Source organism: Lontra canadensis, unplaced genomic scaffold (assembly GCF_010015895.1).
Source record: "Lontra canadensis isolate GAN:19392208 unplaced genomic scaffold, GSC_riverotter_1.0 scaffold19, whole genome shotgun sequence".
Classification (NCBI taxonomy): Eukaryota; Metazoa; Chordata; class Mammalia; order Carnivora; family Mustelidae; genus Lontra; species Lontra canadensis.
This window is the reverse complement of record NW_022631013.1, coordinates 12655552-12676107: the sequence shown is the minus strand read 5'-3', so window position 1 is coordinate 12676107 and position 20556 is coordinate 12655552. Positions and strand designations below refer to the sequence as shown.

The following is a 20556-nucleotide window of genomic DNA, read 5'->3' as shown; positions in this document are numbered from 1 at the left end:
TGGGGGTGGGGTGGCTGAGAGCTCTGGGGGCGGGCGCCGCCCTAGGGGTGAGTCTGAGGAAACTGGAACACCCCCCTCTATGCCTGGCGACACTACTTGCCTTTGCACCCCCTTCAAAAACACCTGCTGGGCAGGGTGGTTAAATTTTTAAAAAAACAAAAACCGGGCCTGCACCCGCCTACGCGGCGGGGCTTACGCCTAGAGGGTTCACCCGCCTCGCACACCCTGCACAGGGCCGCGACACCGAGACGCAGGGATTTGCAGAACGTGCGGCCACGAGGCCAGGGCTTCCCGCTTGCCTCCGGTCCTCACCTTCCCGTGGGCGCGCGGGGCTAGCGCCCGGCTCCGTTTAAAGCCTTCCTTCCCTCCCCCCAACCCCCTATAAAAGTCCAGGGCGGCGCGGCAGCGGCACTGCTGCTCTCCCGGCCTCCCGCACTGCTCCGGCCCGGCCCGGCCCGGCCCGGCCCGCCCCGTCTGGCCAACTGGACAGGCCCGGCCGCGCTGCGCGGACACCCTTTCCCTGCTCCGGCCCGCAGTGCGGGGCGGCACGCTGGGGGCGCGGTGTGTCTGGGGACATCTTGTGATGTTGGCGAGAACAGGACATGATCTCACATGGCGAGAAGCTCTTTAGTTCCTTAATCATTTCACGGTGCCTTCGGACGCTTTTTTTCCACCTAAAACGTTTAGTTTCAGCTCAGTGATCAGCTACCCCAGCTCGGCAGGGGAGCGGCAGGCTTGAATTACTCCGAACCGTAAGGAACCCAAAAAACAAAAAAAAGAAAAAGAAAGAAAGAAAAGAAAAAAAGAAAGAAAGAAAAGGAAAAGGAAAAAAGAAACAAAAAAGTGGAAACTTTTTTCCCCTGTTAACTTCAAGTTCTGAAAAAATCAAAATGGATTTAGAGAAAAATTACCCGACTCCTCGGACCGGCAGGACAGGTAGGACCGCGATTCGGGCTCCAGGCGTGCTAATTCCAGGACCCAGCCAGCTCTGGTCCCCACGCACGTCGGCCCTGGGGGAGGGAATGAGCGACATTTTCTCAGGGATTGACTGCGTGTGTCTGCCGCGCATTTGTATGTCTTTTCACCAATTTGTTCACACACTTCTGTATGAGCCCAAGTGTCTGTGAGTTTGTGTTTTTCTCTGTATCTGAATGTTACTGTGAGTGACTATCTGGGGATCTGGAAGTTCGTTTGGGTCTGTGTTTACATAGGGGCTCAGAATGTGCATGAGTGACCCTGAGTTTGTATGTCCCCATATATGTATTTTCACAATGTGTGTGCCTAAGAATTTATGTGCCTGTGTATATATGTATCCTTATATTCATGAGTGTGTTAGCTCATGTTTACGCGTTGGTGGTTCTGGGTACTGTACTCTGAGTATCCAAAATGTGTGTCTGTGAGTATGTATGTATGTATGAGTATGTAATTTGGATAAGTGTCTGAGTGTACTCCTTTAAGGGTCTGTGTCCACCTGTCATATCCCAAGTGCTTTTGGAAGTGAGAATGAGGGGGTCCCACCGACCCCTCCATTTTTGGATGTCAGCAGCTGTTCACTGTGTCCATGTCAGCGTACACAAAAGTGCCTGCCTCGAGGCACACAGATGGATCTAGGGCTGTGGGGGGTCTGCTGTGCTAAGCCTGTGAACAGTCAGGCTCAGGTCACATTCTGTTGGGAGAAACAGGAGTGGAGGTGTAATTTCAGGGCGTGCAGCCCCTCGGTGTGTGGTGTGCACTGCTTCACTCTGTGGGCACTGCTGAGCCTACCATTTGTATAAAACCATCTCCTGTGGCAGGCACAATCTTGGCAGGGGAGGGCAGGCAACCCACAGGCTAGTTGTGACATTTCTAGGGACCTCCAATCTGCCTTTGCTTTCATCTCGACAAGCCTTTGACAATGGTGTGTGTGTGTATTTTGTGCTCAGGTTTTATGTTGTGGGCGCTGCTCCAGTGGAGGAGAGCACAAGTGGGTGGACATGTGTGCCTGGCCTGGGCATCCAACTCTGGTCCCTGTATGCACATGGGTCTTCCTGGCACAGGGCCCGGTGTGCCACCCATAGGCCCAGGTAGTGGTTAGCAGAGTGTGTTTATATCTAAGAGGAGGTGGCAGGCAGTAGGAGGCCTCAGTCTGTCCTGAGATTAAAGATGAGTATAGGAGCCCCTTTCACGCATTAGGCCAAGTACACTAACCCCCTCCCAAACACACTCCTGGCCCTGCTGGCAAGAATTATTCCACTTTCCTTATCCCTGTGGATCTTTGAGGCCTTACTTCCACCCCAGCCTTAAATACAGGTCAAAAAGCAGAGAGAGAGGGGTGGATTTATACTCCAAATCCAGGACAACTCTGGGTATAGATACATTTCCAGAATTGTAACAAGTGAGGACAGAAATTTAAGAGGTGGGGAATTAAAGAAGATTCCCCAGGGTAAACGTGCAAGAAAGGGAATCTGGAAACTCCCTCGGCTCCATCCCCATCTCCCCTCCCCCCTTGGCTCCCTTGGTAGGTGGGACTTCCAGAGATGCCATCATCAGATCCAGGACTAGGTGTTCTGTGTATGCTAGGAATGGGTCAGAGGCACATGAGGATCTAGGGGAGTGTCTGCCTGGTTGGTGTGACTGCCTTTCCCTTCGGAGAGCTGTCTACCAAGAATGTAATTCAGGGCGGTCGATGGGCTCTTTGATTAGTTCAATCGCCTGAATAATCGTTTAATCAATAAAGCATTTCATTCCTCAGTAAGGCGGACCTGGGTGGGGCTGGGGGGGGTCCTAGTCTGGCCTGAGTTTAAAAATCTGGAGAGCCACGCCCCCTCTTCTCCTTTGGGCTTGGGTAAGGGCCACCTGCCCTGGAAAGGGCAGAGCTCCCAGGTGACATTGCACTTCTGCCTGTCTGCACCTGCCTGGGCCCCAGCAGTGGGGAAGAGGAGAGAGCTGAGAAACTAGCTGGGCGGGGGGCATCCATGTCTGGTTTTAGGGGTTTTATGTGGGTTTCTCCCATCTCCCAACTTGGAGGCATTTTTTGAGCCACTTGACCTCCTTTTCCTTCCTTCAGAACTGTTTTTCCACTCCCTCTTATGACCTCAGTTTCCCCATCTGTACAATGGGGAAGGAGTATATATACCATTTTGGCTCTAAGCCCAAGATTGGCTAAAGTCAGCCTTAAACACAGAGCCACTTAAGGATCCTCCTGTTTAGCCTCTTCACTGTGGTACCAAAAAGAAAAAAAAAAAACAAAAAACTGATACCCAGAGAGAGGGGCAGGGACTTGTCTGACATCATACAGCAAGGGGTACGGAGGGAGTAGGACCAAAGGTGACTTCTCTGCCCTTAGACCCCCTCATTCTTGCTGGGAGAGGGGGTAGAGCCCCATCTCCCAAGAGCTCCCTTGGAGAAAAAGGACTATTGGCCCAGCTGTCTCAAGAAAGCCAAGGCCAGGAAGGCCAGGAGATTTTTTTTTTTTAAGATTTTATTTATTTGACAGAGATCACAAGTAGGCAGAGAGGCAGGCAGAGAGAGAGGAAGGAAAGCAGGCTCCTTGCTGAGCAGAGAGCCCGATGCGGGGCTGGATCCCAGGACCCTAAGATCATGACCTGAGCCGAAAGCAGAGGCTTTAATCCACTGAGCCACCCAGGCGTCCCAGGCCAGGAGATTTTGAACAGGGTCTGGGCATTGGCATCCAGTCTTGCAGCTCTGAAATGAGTGTGTTGGAATAACAATCCTCCCTAACCATGGATCTTCATCTTTGAGAACTTTGGGAGGACTCATCTCAGGGTTCTCCCCATTAGACATATAGGGAAGCAGAGCCCTAGAAGAAGGGGCTGGTAGTAGAAAGTCTTTGGAAGAAAGAAAGAGAGTGCCAGAGCCCCTGGCCTGCAGGGTGCACTGCTAGTGATAACAAACCCCACAAAGGCAGGTTACATGGTTCTCGAAAAATTTGGTTAAATTCTTCTATGTTTCCACCTACTTAAACAATGCCTACAGAAAGATCCTGATCCAGGTGCAGGAATTACACAGGAATTGACTCTGCCCAACTATCTATGTAACCTGGGTCAGTTGCTCTCTCTCTCTCTCTCTCTTTGGTCCTTTTAAAATGAGAGTCAGAGAGGGGGCACCTGGCTGACTCAGTTGGTAGAGCATGGGACTCTTGATCTTGGGGTTGTGAGCTGGAGCCCCACGTTGGGTGTAGAGATTACAAAACAAAACCAACCCTTGGAAAAAAATAAAATAAAATAAAATAAAATAAAATAAAATAAAATAAAATAAAATGAGGGTTCCAAAGAGAGGACCTACCAAGTTAGGACTGTTTTGGCTGCAGCGTCTCTGATTCTCCCAAACTGAACACCTAATCTGAGCCCTGGAGGCCTTGCTTGCCCTACACCCAACCCTCCACCAAGCAAGAGCAGGGATAGGGGCTGGAGGAGTCGATTTCAGGTCCCTAGAGCCCTGGAGCAGCCCCAAACCCCAGACACATCTGGAGGGGCGGACTTGGTGGAGAGAAAGGGGAGGCAAGGAGGGAGTGCCCTCTGAGTGAGAGCAGGTTGCTCACTGCAGATCAAGGTGGAGGTTCCTCTGGAGGTATTTTGGCTTCTCAATTAATTCTCAATGGGCTTTCTTTCAATAGCAGAGCTTTCAAAGGCAATTGGTCTTCTATAAATTGAGTTTCTTCCCGGATGGTTTCCTTTCCCAGTGTCTGCCTCCAGCGCTTAGCATAGGGCCCTGTCCAAAGTTGTGCGGTTGGGGGAAGGTAACCCAGTGACTGTTACACACAGCGAGGCCTGACTGGGTTCAGCGCCAGGGCGTTAAGACCAGCTCCCTGCCAGTCTAGTCTGTCTCTGTTCGCTTGTCTCCTCGAGAGTCTCACTTAGACTTGTGGGCTCGTGAGCCATGAGCTCTCGGAGGCAGGACTGTGGTGCGGAAGCCCCGCTCCATCAGGGAGTCGCTGTGTGATCTCACACTAGTCATATTACTTCTGGGGGCCACTGTTTGGTGGCCTGTAAGACTGGGGTAGATGGCCAGGATAGCAGTTCTGGGGGTGCCTCTAGGCAATAGAAGTTCCCGGAAGACGGCTTGCTTGGAGGCTGGAGGCAGTGAGGAACTCCTAACTGAAGGAAAACTCCCTCTGTCCTGGGCACCTGTCGCCCCAACGGGCAGGCAGCCCAACGCCGCCTTAAGCCGCACACCCTCTGTTTGAAATGGGAATCTAAGCTACTCTTGCTCGGTTAATATCTGTGGTTCCATCCCACCCCGGCAGTACTCTGATTCGGTCCCAGACCCACAGGTATCAGGAGGAAAACTGGTTTGTGCCAGTATATCCTACCTAACTGGATTCTTTATTTGGCAGCCCACACCCCCTCGCTCTACCCCAGACTCCCAGCCATCCCAAGTGTGGCTCTGTAGAGGCTCTTCTGAGAGAGTTTTCCAGCCCACAGCCTTTCCTCTACTTTAGATTTTCTATGTGACCTTGGACAAGGCCCTCCTTGGCTTCAGGATATGCATCTGTAAAATGGGGAAAGCATTGCCTCAGGGCTCTTTTCTGCTCTAAGACTTTAGAATTTGAGTTTCTAGGCCTGAAGTCAATGAGTGGGGCTGGAGGTGGAGGTGTCACTGGCTGCGTCCCTCAGGGAGTCCCCCCCCCCTCAGTCTCTCCAGGAATGCTGAGCTGCCACATCAAATTCTAGTTACTTTTTATCCACCTTGCGCCCGTGGGGTGGAGAGAAAGTGGGAACCCTAACTCATCCGGGTTCCTCTCTGCTTTTATGTTCTTCCTGCTTGAGGCGGAGGTGCGGTTGAGGGTATGGGGGAGGGAGGATGGGGGCCTAAGGATTGGGACCTGTCAGGTTCCAGACAAAGGAGAGAGAACGCAGCCACTCCACCCCAGTGCACACTGCAGCCTTCTGGGCCCCCAGAGGCCCTCCTGGAGCCGTTTAACACAGCTGTGCCCTGGAAGGGGTGGGGACGGTGTCAGCACCGGAAACTTATCTACCGGTCAGGGGCAGCTGGGTCTGGGACAGTAACAGAAGGGGAGACTGAGGGCCTACCCCAATGTAGGAATGTAAGAAATAGGACAGAGGTAGAGAGAAGGGAGACTGAGGCAGAGAATGAACCCAGAGCCCTCTCAGGGTCAACCAGTGCCCTGTCTTCTTTATAAGCTCAAGTCTGGAGGGACCATCTTAGAGCTGCCCCCCCACCCTTTTGTGGACTTATATTAGAGAATCATTAATTGTGAATTAGAAATGGTGGGTCTTGGGACAACTGCCATGAACCACGGAGCAGTAGTCCTCAGTGTCTTTGCCAGTACCTCCTGGGTATAGAATGGCTGTCATGGACTTCCTTTTCAAAGTCCATTCCTTTGATTATGGTCCCAGGGCCTCACACCCCTGAGAAACTGAGACTCCCTGGTCAAAACTCTGCCCTTCTGGACCAGGAAAGTCTGCTAGGCTTCCACCCATTTTTGTCTTCAAAACAACAAGAACTTCCTGGAAGAGGAAAGATGGAGTTTTCTCTACAGCAGCCTGGTAGCATGCCTGGCTTGGCGCAGCCCTTGCATATAGAACTCACCTGCCTACCTGCCAGCTTAAGGGACCCTCATTGGCACTGGACTAACATGACTGGCTTCATTTAATTCCCAAGAAGCTTTGCACCAGATGCAGAATTACCCCTTGGAAACAGAAGCCTTCAGTTGCACACCACTAGCCCCAAGGCGACTGTCAGCTCCTGGTCTGAGGCTGGAAAGAGAGACTCAAGGCTTAGTGCTTGGACAGCCTGGTCCAAAGCCTCAATTAATTTCCTCACCCAGGAGCACCCTGATTACTAACTTTAAAGGAGTGTGAGATTTCTTTCCCCTCAAAGTTTCTGCCTTTCTTTTAGCTCAGAATTGTGGTTCCCTGGGCGGCGGGGGGAGGGTAAGATTGAGGGAGAGGGGTGCACAAGAAGGCGACAGCAGCAGCTTAGTAGGTGGTTGATAAAATTGTGAAATGTTTCCTCTGGAAGGAGCCGCCATTGAAGACTAGGTAAGCCAACTCTACCCATTTTACAGATGAGAAAACTGAGCTCAGAAGGGGTAGATGTGCGCACACCACGAGTCTATCGCGAATCTGGTGGTGCTTAGATTGAAAACTGGATCTCTACTGCGCTCTTATTCTTCCTCCAACATCCGTGTATGTTTTCAGGAGACAGTCCCGCCTCCACCCCCGCCCCGTACCCTTCATCTCCTCATCCCCACTTTGGCTGTCCCTAGTCCCTTAGCGTGTCCCAGGGGCCCAACGCTGCGGCAGGAAGCTCTGGCTCCCGCGGCGTCTGCGGCGGGACTCTCCAGGCCCAGTGTGGATCCCCTTACCCCTCCCCCCACCCGCGCTCCACTAGGCCTTCGCCCCGCGCGTTTGTCAATGAACGTGGCGCCGCCGCCTGGGCCCCGCCCCCCATTCTCTCCTATTGCCCAGGTATCCGCTAATCAGGCGGAGCCCGCCGGTTGCTCAACCAATGGGGCGGTGTCTCGGGCCAGGGCCGGCTGCCACAGCTCTGATTGGCTTGATGAAGCGTGATTGGCAGGTTAGCCCCCGCCCCGCCCCCGCCCGGAGGGAGGCTGAGCCCCGGGCGGCGCTGTCCACACGCAGCGGGTCCTGAAAGCGGCTCCGGGGCGGCGCGGTGGCGCACTGTGCGCGCCGAGCAGGCGGAGGGCTAGCGCCGGCGGCGGCGGCGGCGGCGGCAGCAGCAGCAGCAGCGCGGACAGTCAAAGCCGACAGCGGCTCCATCTCAACACCGGCAGTCCCGGCGGCCTTGGTGGAGGGGACCTTTCGCTATCTCCGTCCCTCGCTACACGCCGGGGCAGGCGCGGCGGCCGTCCCGGAAGAGGCAACCGAAAAACGTTGGAGCCAGACCCCTGAGAGAGGGCAGGGGGGCTCGAAGAGTTGGTGGGCGTGAGGCAGATACTCAGGCGTGGAGGACACTGTCGCTGTTGTCCCCAATCCTGGTCCCAGCGATGCGGGTGCATCGGGAACCGGGGGAACTTTAAAGGCAGAGGGTCCAGGGGTGTGAAAGCTATAAGCTCCTGGGGACTCAGGAGTCACGGCCCCAACGTCAGTGACGGAAACGTCTCCGAACCCTCCGGGGCCGCCAGAGAGGAAGTTCTTTGCAACTTCGTCTGAGACGTCGGAGAGCCGAGTGGAGCGAGGCTGGGGCTGCAACTCCAAGCCCCAGAGACTCGGAGAAGCAGAGAAAGAATCCGGTGGAGACCGAGGGGTCGAGAGAGACTCCAGAGGCAGCGAGGCCGTGGAACCAGCCTGGCAGCCGGCGGGCCTCGCTGCCCCTTGAGTGAAACCAAGGGCCGTGTGTCCCGCAGGCCTCCTCAAAGCCGCTCCTACAGGAGGCCGGGGGCTCCTTGCCGTCCCAGAGACGGGCCCCTACGATATGCCCCCAAAGCTGCCAGTTCCTTGGCCGCATCTACTCTGGCCCGGCTCCGCAGCCGCTGCCTGAGACGGCCCAGGAGGGAAGCCACCAGGAGTTGGGCGCCCCACTCCCAGCCGGACTGCACTAGCGCCGTTTCCCGCCTCTAGGCGCAGCTCTCGGCGATCTCCAGCGGAGCAGCTCTGAGAGAGGCCCCGGAGATCCAGCAGCGTTTTCTAAGCCCAGATCGCACACTACCCGGCCTGGCGGCGTGGCTCCCTAGCCGCGCTGGGCAGCCCCTTGGCGCCGGGAGGCGGCGGCGTCGGCCGGCCTGCAGTCTGGAGCGCCCCGATGGAAATACACTGTAAGCACGACCCGTTTGCATCCATGCATAGTAAGTAGGCGGCAAGCTCGCTTCTCTCACTCTCCGGCCGGGACGGGGTTGGGTGTGCCGGACCGCGGGGCAGATGCCAGGGCCGGAAGGACTCAGGACTTCTGTAGCAACACAGTCAAGTTGGCAAAGTGCAGTGCTCTCAGGAAGGGCGTGTGGAACTACGCGCCTGGTTCCCGGGGCCAGAGCACCTGGCACCGGGAATCCCGCCTCCAGCAACGGGTAGTGTAGACTTCGAGCTGCAGCCTCTTTGGGGGCGGGGGGAGGGGTGAGGCTGGCTCCGGCAGCAACATTTCAGCATGTTACATGTGAGAATCGTAGCTCGGACCTGAAGAGGGCTCCGGGACTGGCTAGTTGGAGGGCAGAAAGTTGTAGGGAGGGGTCAGTCTTAAGTCTAAGACAGTGTCCCACACCCCATCCCCGGTAGCGCCTTTTCAGCCCTGGAGCTGATGAGGACTGATGCTTGGAGGGAAATTGGGGCCCCAAGCAGTGCCTGTGTGCTTATATGTGTGAAGGAAGAGGCTGAGAGGTAAGCAAGGACACAAAGTTCAGAGCTCTAAAGGTGTCCTGGAATTGGGTAGTGGGATTTGAAAAATCAACAAAGTAGCAGTCCCTCTGCTGAGCTTAAAAGCTGCCAGTTCATATGGAGAGACCCTTAAAGACACGATCAAGTCCTTCTCTTCAGGACACTTGCCACATGATGGCTTCTCCCCTTTAAAAAAAAAAATCAAGAAGTCAGTTAGTCATAACAGGCATCCCCTCCTCCCCCTTTCTGAAAGCCACGGGCTTGTGTAGGAGACGGGAAGGGTCATCCTGGGCACCCGGGAGGTGATCCAGGCTGCCTGACCCGAGGGGATCTGTCAGTTCACCCTTTAGCACAGTCTCCTGTGAGATGAGCGCTCCTCTCACGGTGAGTTAACGCCGGATTAGATTCGGAGATTTCAAGGAAATTCCAAGTGGAACGAATCCTGTTTCCCTTCTGCGGGCTGCAGAGCTGGGCCAGAGCAAGGCGCCAGGCTTTGGCGGCATCCAGTGGGGTGCCCAGATCTGGTCCCCACGGGCGGCAGGTCAGGGAGTTGCTCCCGGACTGGGAGTTTACCCCCAAGCCAGGTTCCTCGAAAACAGTCCAGGATCCTGCTCACCCAGCGCTGAGTCCCCTGTTTAACAAAGGCAGCATAGACCCGGCTGGAGAGAAGGCAAGCTTCCCTGGCGAAAATGTCGGTTTCTGCCCCGGAGGGTGGAGTGTCCTGGTAAGCAGGGAAATGCTGATCTAAGCCTCCCGGGCTGGTTGCGGGCAGGTCAGTTTCTCTTTGTGTCAATTTTCCAAATGCAGGGTAATCCACCAAAGCAGTAGGGAGATTTGCGCAGAGAAGCCGCTTTCACCGGTCCTACCCCAAACGATTCCTCACCATTTGGGGCCTGTGCCAAAACGGTTTCCAGTCTTTGGTGACCCCAGCGCCCCCCTCTCCCCCCAGCAGCTGTCGCCTGGGCAGACTTGAGCCGTGCTCGGGGAGGATCTGTTCTCTCAGAGCAAGCGAGAAAACAAACGAGTTGGGGTCAATATTCTGTGAGGGGTGTAAGCCTTTAGCTCAGCCAAAGAGCGAATGGGGGACAAATGGGGAGGGCTGACCCCTGCACGTCTCTCCTCACCATTCAGAATCCACAGACCCTCACTTCCTGAACTGCGTAGACACCAGAGCCCCAGGGGTTGCTGGACGCTTGGGGAGATAGAATCAGAACCAGTGGTGTCCTGGCAGTGCATAAGGGTGGAGAAGGTGGTTCCTTCCAGATACCCGTTAGCCAACTGAAAATGCCTGTCTCTGTACCTCCTTGTCCCGGCCTTCATCTGCTCATCTGCTCGTTCCTCGAGAAGTGCTCCCTCCTCCTGTTTTCAATCTTCTTGGCAGCATGGTGGGGGCTGGGCCCCAACCAGGCTAGCTTTCAGAGCTGGCTTCTCTGGAAGTGTCCTTGGTCTGATGCCTAAAGCCGTTTGCTTGTACAATGTAGGCCCACCTTGGGCCCCAGTTTGTTGGCGATTGTCGAGGTGTACAAGTAGATCCTGAGAGGTTGCTGGTGTAGCAGGGGCTCAGACCAAGTCCCACTTCCTTGTCTTCCTGCCTGGCCCTGGTCAGTTTCTTTCTGGGGGGCCCCCACCCCATTTGGAGCAAGACAGCTTCTGTGGAGAGGTGGTATTGGGGGAGGGGAAGGGACTGCCGGCAAACTGGCTTTTGTGTTTTCTTGCTCTTACTCCCTATTCTAGATTCATCATTTTCATCTGTACAGTGGCCTTCCATCACCCCTGCCTAGATGTTTCCTTCCCCCAGGTATTTTTCCAGTTATAAAGCGCTTTTACGGCCAGCCTCCTACCTGAGTGTCATCTGAACCTCAGCTAAACCCATTGTACAGAGTATGATATTGAAGTCAGAGAGACAAAAAGGCGGACAGGAAGGTTGCCTGGGCAAAGCTGGAGCTGGTTTTGGGTCTCCTAGGATTTACAGAAGGGGAGAGGGCGGGACTCAAGATTCCAGAGAGAGGGCAGTGGACTGTTTGAGTGAGTATACACATGTGCAAGGCATTTTCTCTGGTTTAACTAGATCGGCCCCGAAGACCCGACTGTCTATCTGTGTCAGCGCCCGTCTGTTGGTTTGAGCCCTTCAAGGAGATTTCATCCCTCCTCTTTCCCCGTGTCCTTGTTTGCATGTCTGTGTGTCCCTTCAGTTTCTCCTCTCCAATGTCACAAGGAGGAATTTCAATAACCCTGTGGGGTTTTGGAGTTGGGTCTTCCTGCTGAGTTAGCAGAGACCATCTTCCCACAACCCTTTACCTAGCCATGGTCTCTGGGGTTTGGATAGGACCCCTGGTAGGTAGTACATCCTTGTCAGGGCCTAAGGAGCTTCCATGCAGGCCAGCCCTCAGAAACCAGAGCCACAAAGGCCTTGGGTGTATCTTCAAGCCTTTCCCCCCAGTCCTCCTCCAAACCCTGCGTGGCTTGTCCTGTGGGGGCAGGCCTGTGTTTCCCTTGTATCTGTGTGTCTGTTTCCTGGTCTTTGCCTTGATTTGTTTGTATCTGTCTCTGTGTCAGGCTCTCTGAAAATTCTACTTGTCCCTGAGAAGTGTAGCTGGGAACATGCACCCCTCAGGGGATGAAACCTCATGCAGCAGGAGTCCATAGGAAGTAGAGGCTGGGACTTGGGTTCTCTGAGGATATGCAGGACTGGAGCAGGGGTCCCAGAAAACAAAGACTCTTCTCCACAGAAGTCCTCTGTTTTCCAGATGCCCCTTTACTGGGCTTCCTCCATTTTCTCTTCTGGTCTTCTTGCCTCCCACTGTACACCACACTCACCTTTCTTTCCTTTGCTGGTACTAGCTGATCTATTCCTTTCTCTCCTCCTCTGCCTTTCTAACCTGAGACTTCCCTTCCTCGCTCTCTGTCCTTGCTGTCTGTTTCATTTAGTTTCCATGCTTTGCATCCTTCCCCTCACTTTTCCTCTTTTCTTTCCCCATCCTGCCTCCCTCTCTCTCAGGCTTCAGGTTTTTCTTCTTTCCAATCTCGGGATAAGTGGGAGACATTGCCTTCTCGGACCAGGTAAATGACCTCCCCACCACCCTTGAAATGCTCTATTGGCTAGGACTGTGACTGAGGCAGAGAAGACCTAGCCAAGTGAGTTTGGGAGCCTTTCTGGGAAGTTGAGGGGGATAGGTCGCTCCCAGGTCATCCTGAGTCTAGTGTAAGCTCTGTGCTTATATGGATCAGACTCTGGAAGAACATAGGTAGCCTTGTCTTTGTGGTCAAAAGTAGAGGGTTTGGGACCTGCTGTCAGTTAGAGTGTCCAACCCTTGGGATTTTTTTCCATGTTGCAAAAGTTCCCAAAAGCTCACAAATGTCCTGGAGGACTGCTCGTGGAATTTAAGTCCTCTGAAGGTTGTCATTGCGTTTTGGGCAGAAAGTTCAAATTGCCAGGGGCATAGGGAACAAGCAATTGCAAATGGGTCTCAAGGCCTGGACTAATAGGTTATCTCAAAAGTGTGCTGGACGCTTTTAGCTTCTTTTCTGTCCTCAGATGAGCTTGTACAAATTCTGAATTTACTTTCTTCAATCCAGCCTGTTCTCTGAAGATCTGTGCAATCTTTTTTTATCAGGTGCTCCCAACCCCAGAACAAAGACTTTCTAAGGCCCTTGACCAGGGGTGGCTGTAATCTTTCTGTTTTAGGTGAACTATACAGTTTTGTTTCTAACTGCGAATTCCTGTTTGGGATGGTTTTCCTTTTTCTTATGTCTGGGGTGTTTCAGAACGATCAAAGCCAATTAAAGCTCATTTTGAAAATCAAGAATTTCAGCTAAGAATTGGAATTAAGTACCGTCGTTACCTATAAAATTGTGTTTTTCCTTGAAATCAGCCTGAGCTCGGAAATTCTGGGAAATATTCAGTTAGGAACCTCTTGGAAAACGGCAGTGAATTGCTTTGGCAGTTTTAAGGAAATAGGTTATATTATGGGTGTTTCCCCCCACCTTTTTTTCAGATGTTCATAAACGTAGATAGATATTGAGTGTTGAGGGGGCATAGCTAAGATGAGAAGGCTATTTTGTTTTAGAATTGGAGCGTGTGTATGTGTATGTATGCGTGCGCGCGCGTGCGCGCACACGTGAGTGAGAGAGAGATGTCTGAGTTGCCTAGCTTCCCTGGTATAGTCTAATCCCAGGCAAGTTCCAGTTTAGATGGAGCTTTCCCCATCGGTGGCCTCTGAGCTACCAGCAGCATTGGTAAATAAATGCTTGGACTTGGATTTTGGCTTTTGACTGTCCTCAGCAATGTCAGTTAATGGCTGATTAACAGCTACAAGGTCAATGATGTTGCTATACTGGGTCACTCTGTGTTTACTGGTTCTGCTCTTCATTTACTTGGATCCCTGTTTCCCTCCAGATGGACTTTGATATAAGAGAAGGGAGCTTATTGGGTGGAGAAGATACTTTCCCAGACTCCTTTGGCTTAAAATCCATCTCAGAGCGCTTGTAAAACCTGGAACTCGGAAGCTTTCTCCAGCTTCTTTATCCCCACCCCCCCTCCAAATCAACTTGAAGCTGCTTGTCAATTGCAAAAACACTTCAGAATTTCCAGGGAAACTCTTTATAACAAATCCTGGTGTGGTAGAGTGGAATGTGATCCTCTGACCCATTTCTTTTGTGTGCTCTGGGAGGGTACAGTGGTCAAGTCTGCGTGTTAGCCTCCCCTTTTTTGTTTATTTTTCCCCTTTATTGAGGGATGAGCTCCATCTTTTTAAAGAAAAGGGTTTTTGTTTGTTTGTTTGTTTGTTTGTGATCAAGGCAGTGGTTGGATTTTGTTTCAGTACTCTGTAGACATTATTTAAACAAAAATTTTTAAGTCCTTAGCCCTTGAATCAGATTGCTGATTAAAAAAAATTTTTTTTTCCATGTGAGATCTAGTTTATTGGAGTAGTCCTTTTCACTTTTACAGATATTTGTTAAAAGGAAAAGAGTTTTGTTTTTAAAAATCTCTTTACAGTTGATGGATTTTAAAACTTATTTTCTCCCCAGGATCTTCCTTAGATCTTAGCATCGTGCATGTAGTAAGTTATGTTTCTAGTGTAGATTGGGGTCTTTTACATACTCAATTGTTAACAAAAAATTAAAGGTGCAACTAAAGGAAATTACAATTTAGCAACTAAAGGAAATATAGTATGGGGATGTTTGTTATCAATAGCCCGACTGACTGGCTGAAGATGGACAAAGGCAAAGGTTAATTTTAAAAAGCAAGGTGCTCTTGAAGCCTGCACGATCAGACTCCAGGCTCAAGATAGGCAGCCTGCGGCCATTTCTGATCAGAGAGGCTCTGGGTGCTTGTTAACAGAGCTTCTAGTACTACTATGTGACTGATTCTAACCACCCCTTCCCTCGCCTTTTGTTTCTGATCTGTTTCAGGACATGGAGGAGTGAATCAGCTTGGGGGGGTTTTTGTGAATGGACGGCCACTCCCGGATGTAGTCCGCCAAAGGATAGTGGAACTCGCTCATCAAGGTGTCAGGCCCTGTGACATCTCAAGGCAGCTTCGAGTCAGCCATGGTTGTGTCAGCAAAATTCTCGGCAGGTAAAAGCAGAAGCTGCAGGCTTCCCTTGATTTTTTTCAATAATGACCTAAAACATGACCCAGCAGCTGTCCAATGTGCCCACGTCGTATTGAAAATCATGGTAGCACTTCGCTAACATGCCTAATACTTTAGAGTTTGCAAAGCCCTTTCAAGGCTATTCAAGTCAAAGGAGCCCCGGGAAACCCCCATTTCGAGTGCCTCGTGGAATCGGGTGACTCAATCAGGAAGAATGACATGTTTTCTGAAAGCCTGGTGAATTATTCCAAAGGACCCACGAAGAAGAGGTTCTTGGGAATTTCCCTTGCACATCTTGGGTGAGCCCGGGGCCTGAGCAGGGCTGGGTGGAAAATCCACAAGTTATAAAATCGCATTATCAATATTTTATTTGAACGTTTTCAAAAAGCGCATTCCATTTTTAAAAGCCAGCTGTTATTTTCAGTGTTGGGGTATCATCAACCTCCTTACATTGGGCTGTAGTATTTTCCTCCTATACGTTTTGTTTCCTTCACAGTGACACGCATCCTAAGTGTTATTAGAGCGGGGGAAAAAACCCACCAAACACACGGTAACTCTCGAAGCTGACATTTCCAAGTTGCCACTTGACCTGTCGATTTGCTGCCAGCAAAATACCAACAATGCCAATTCTCCCAGAGGGCTAGATAGCCCAGCTTTTGAGCATGCCTGTTTATTTTCTTGGGAGAGCCTCAGTGTGATCCAGGGAAGCATGTTTTAAGAGGAGGAAACAAATCTACAGAGGGCAGGTGACTGACCCTAGTCCACCCAGCCAGTCAGTCCTCTCAGATTGGGAGGAGGCCTCAAGGACCCTTAGACCATCGGCATCTCAGCACACCCGAAAGCCAAAGCCGCAGGTTTTTTTCTGGGCATGTGAAGTTGCTAGAGGTCTGCCCTGGCAGCCGGAGTATTCTCAGGTCCAGCTGTTCAATGTTCTCTCAGGATTTTCCTCCCAGGGTCAGAAAGCAACTTTGGTCCTATAGTTTGCATTATGATTTGAGAACAGTTGCCTGAATAGAAAATAAATATTTTGAAGTCTGTCAGTGACATTGTGGTTTTCTGCATGCTCTCTTCCTTTCATCTGCTGGAATTTAAGACATATTCTTAGATGGAAGGAAAAGCAGTTTCTAACCTTGGGGAGCCTTGCTGGAGGCCAAGGGAAGAAGTTTCAAGGCCAGGGGTCTGGGATCCCCTTTGGGGACTTTGATCCTTGCGTTTGTTTCTTATTCCCTGCCCACCCCAGGTCATCTCACAACCACATCTGGGCTCCACTCGTGTTTAGCACTCAGGAGCAAATGAGCCCCAGCCAGAGTTCAAGGAGGAAGGCTGGACATCAGCCTGGTGCTTTTGTTAGATGGTGGTTGTAGGCAGGAGGATGAGAGTGAAAATAAGAGAAGAAAAATTGAGGAGAGGGAAATGAAAAGAGAATGATTGATTTTAAAACAGAGAATAGAATAGAGCAATGAAGACAAGACAGAAGGAGAGAAAGAGAGAGAGAGAGGAAAGAAATATTTTAGACTATCTCAGTGTCAGACTTTGAGAGCCAAGTGGGTCTTAGCTATCTTCTTGGGAAGCCTCTTCATTGCACAGAGGGAGAGAGAGCAAAAAGAGGGCCCTTCCTTTGTTTTTGCTGAGACATCGTTGCTGAGCCGACATCTTGCTCGCTGTTTGAAATCTTCTCAGGGTGAGACACCAAGCCCTTCTCAGAGGGGACGTCTAGATGCTGGGTCGTCATGTTCTGGTGCCCGGGAGCCCTCCAGACCGCCCCTGGAGACTGAAGGGGACAAGGACCCTCCCCGGCCCAGCGGGCAGCCTCCGGAGGCCCAGAATAGATTTGTCACTAGGTAGAGTGGCACTCGGAAGTTATGCGCCGCTCGGGTGCCTGGCCGTTTAAGTTGTCAACAATAAATTGGAATTTCATAGCTCATTATTTTCATAACTAAGAACCACAGTGGACAAAATGTCACTCTAATTAGAACTGCCTTTTAAGAAACAAGTTCAGCCCTAAAACAGTGTGACTGGGAATTTCTGAACTGGGGCTGTTCCATCCACTGACTTTTTTTTTTTTTTTTTTTTTTTGGTCACCGAAGAATTTGATGGGCGCACTTGGAGTGACAGATTATAGAGAGTGTGTTGTGTGTGGCGGTTGTGGTTTTCAGAGGCTGTATGACAAGGCAGTCAGAGTCCCTGGGGCAGAGACCCCCATCATCTTGGGAAGGTGGCGGTTTGCCAGGAGTGTGGGCATTCAGTCCACAGAGCTCGAGGCTAGGAGGGGCTCGAGAGGCACAGCCTGGTGGCATGTGAGGCCCATTTAAATCCACCCAGAAAGCCTGGCTCTTGTCTTCTTTCACTGGAGCCTGGCTGGGAGGTTCAGACCATTTGGAACTGGGTGGTATGTTACACAGTAATAAACACGCAGAGGATTTTAATCCGCAACACGTGCTCTTTATGTTTTGCAAAGCTTTCTCTTACTCATTCTGCGTTTCTGCCTTTCTCCTCTGAGGCAGGCTGGGCAGACATCCTCCTCTTATTATACAAATGGGGCAACAGAGGCCCAGAGAGGCTAAGCAATTTGGCCAAGGTCACACAGCTTCATAGAGCCCGGGGGGACACGCCCACCTCTTTACTCCCAAACTAGCGTTCCTCTTGTTGGCGGCTGCCGTCTGTCGGTGGCGTGTAAGCCAAAAGGCTGCGTGAAGGTTACGCTGATAGGGAAGAGCAGTTCTTCATGGGAGTCCTCACTTTACACAGTTGCCAACTGGGGTCTCCCCTGGGGTCTCAGGGTGGCCTTCTAAGGGCCTGGCTGATGGGTCAGGCAAAAGGGAGACCTCGGTCTGCAGTGGGTGGTGGTGCTTAGGTGAGATGGGCCAAGAGCCCCGGGTGCGACCACCCTCCCTGCCAGATGGAGACAAGCCGGACAGGAGCTGGGGGAGGGGCAGCTCCCTCCCGCTGCGCTCTCAGCAGCTTCGGGAGCACCGCGGGCTCCTTCCCCTAGTATGTTGTGAGTACTCAGCCCCGGGCTGTCTGTGTATCTGTAAGCTCTGCCCCAAGACTGCCTGTAACAGGCACTCCGCGGCCAGTGAGTGAGGGCAAAGCTGCATGTGAACTGCCTGGTAAAGGGGAAAGTTTTCTGCAGGTGGGAGGGTTCATCATTATTGTTCCCACTTCACAATCAGAGCAGACGTGTGCTCTAGTGGGAAGAAGACTGGCTTCAGAGTCACATCTGAGAGCTGGGACTGGCTCTGACTTCCAGAAGTTGGGCAAGGGGCTCACTCTTCTAATCCTGTTTCCCCTTCCATAAAACCCTGCTGGCCTCTTAGGATTGTTGGGAGGGTGGGGAAGATTTGAGGAAGAGCTCTGTAACCTTTAGAGCACTGTGCATGGGTAAGGAGTTACTCTGTTGATAGTAAGAAACGACTCTTTATTGTAAAGTTAGAAGGAAACTTGAAAGCCGCAGAGACGCCTGTGTGCCTTGAAACTGCTGGCAAAATAGCATTTTCTTGGATAGTTCTTAAAGCCTGTTTGCGACTAGTTACAATTTTTCAGAAATTACAGAAAGAGGGAGGAAAGATTGAGTTTTCCCCTATGGTCCGTGTTTGTACATGACTCGCTCTTCTCAATGAAAAACAGAATTTCCATTTCTGTATCACTGTTCCCAAAATTATTTCATTTATTTCTAGAATATCTATTAACTTGGCCCTAACTAGATTTACCCAGGCTGAGAATTTTAGCATCTCTTTATTTATTTATTTTTTCAAGATTTTATTTATTTATCTGACAGAGAGAGAGACACAGGGAGAGAGGGAACACAAGCAGGGGGAATGGGAGAGGGAGAAGCAGGCTTCCCACTGAGCAGGGACCCTAGGATCCCAGATCATGACCTGAGGTGAAGGCAGATGCTTAACAACTGAGCCACCCAGGCTCCCCTTCAGCATCTCTTTAAATGTAACTAGTCCTTGCTCTTGGGTAACACTTCCCATCCGTCCCATAGGAGAATAACCTCTTCCCCTTATCTATCATAAACTCTTGGTAGGTTGAAAAATCACAAGTCATGGGGGCACCTGGCTGGCTCTGTTGGTGGAGTGTGTGACTCTTGATCTCGGGGTTGTGAGTCCTGGTCTCATGTTGGATGCAGGGTTTACTAAAAAAAAAAAATAAATAAATAATAAAAATTACCAGTCATTTCTAAAATGTTTTCTTGGCTAAAAATATTCTCAACTGCAAGATAATCTCCTTTGCAAGAGAAGTCAAGAATTCCTCTGTAAATGTTGAGAAACATCCAGTAAAGGCTCAGATTCAGAAAAGGAATCAAGTAATTTTTTTTTCCCTGAAATGATCTTTCACGGCACTCTTCTCCCCGGTCTTGGTTTTAGTGTAAAACCCTGACATCCTATTTATGTTAACGAGGAAGAGCTGATAGCATGGAAATGTCCTTAGAAACAGCGATTTACCTCAGGGGAGGTCCCTGGAAGAAGCTGCAGTGACTTGTGGTTGGCTTTTTTTTGATTGCTTGGGTTTTGACTTCTATATAACACATATTTTCAGTTAATTCTGGAATCCAGCCTTCCTTTTAATTTGACACCAGGGTTATCATTTTAATCTCAGGGAAAAAAAAAAAGAAGTTACATTTTAGGGGACAGTTTCACAGAATGCAGATGGAATCTGCTAGGGGATATGAGTGCTGGTCAGTTAAAGGCACAGGCCAACTTCCTGGAGAAATTTTAGCTCAGGAGGCTGGGCTTCCGTCCTGGTTTGGCCAGTGGGTCTTGCGTGATCCTGGACAAACCATTTAGCCTCTATGAATCTCTGTTTTATACCTATCAACGAGGAACCATTTATTCATTCTTCATTCATTTGTTCAAAATATTTATGTGCTTTAGAACTGTTGTGGAGATCAGGGATGCCTGGGTGGCTCAGTTGGTTAAGCTGCTGCCTTGGCTCAGGTCATGATCCCAGGGACCGGGGATTGAGTCCCGCATTGGGCTCCTTGCTCGGCAGGGAGCCCGCTTCTCTCTCTGCCTCTGCCTGCCACTCTGCCTGCTTGTGTGCTCTCTCTCTCTCTCTGACAAATAAATAAAATCTTTGGGAAAAAAAAAAAAAGAGAACTCTTGTGGAGATCAAATAGGAAAGCTGACTTGAAAGTTTTCTGTAAATCGTAAAATGGTAGATAAATGTGATAGAGTTAATTAACTAATTAATGCATGGCATCTGGAGTAGCCCTGTCCAACAGAAACAGAATGTGAGCCACGCTTGAAATTTAAAATTTTCTGGTAGTATATTAAAAAAGGGAAAAATAAACAGGTACAATTAATTTTACATAGTTTGCTTAGCCCAGTATATGAACAATGTGATCGATCACTTCAGCATATGACCAATATAAAAACTATTAATGAGGTATTTTATGTTCTTTTTTTTAAAAGATTTTATTAATTTATTTGACACGGAGAGAAAGATCACAAGTAGGCAGAGAGGCAGGCAGAGAGGGAGGGGGAAGCAGGTTCCCTGCTGAGCAGAGAGCCCCATGTAGGGCTCGATCCCAGGACCCTGAGACCATGACCTGAGCTGAAGGCAGAGGCTTAACCCACTGAGCCACCCAGGCGCCCCTGTTCTTTTTTTTTCTACTAAGTTTTGACAGTCTGGTGTGTATTTCACACTTATAGTACACCTCAATT

General features: G+C 50.8%; 1 protein-coding gene across 5 annotated transcripts in view; it reads left to right on the top strand.

The window, feature by feature from the left end:
- Window positions 1–794: 794 nt before the first annotated feature.
- Window positions 795–20556, top strand: part of PAX5 (paired box 5) — a 188381-nt gene continuing 168619 nt past the window's right edge. For 4 of the 5 annotated variants that reach the window (XM_032860605.1, XM_032860603.1, XM_032860604.1 and 1 more), the window contains exons 1-2: window positions 795–936; window positions 14706–14871. In XM_032860605.1, the coding sequence (XP_032716496.1) occupies window positions 891–936; window positions 14706–14871 (212 nt within the window). In that variant the 5' untranslated portion in view covers window positions 795–890. Of the gene's footprint in view, window positions 937–8116; window positions 8771–14705; window positions 14872–20556 lie in introns of those variants that run through there. The other variant, XM_032860602.1, reaches the window with a different exon arrangement.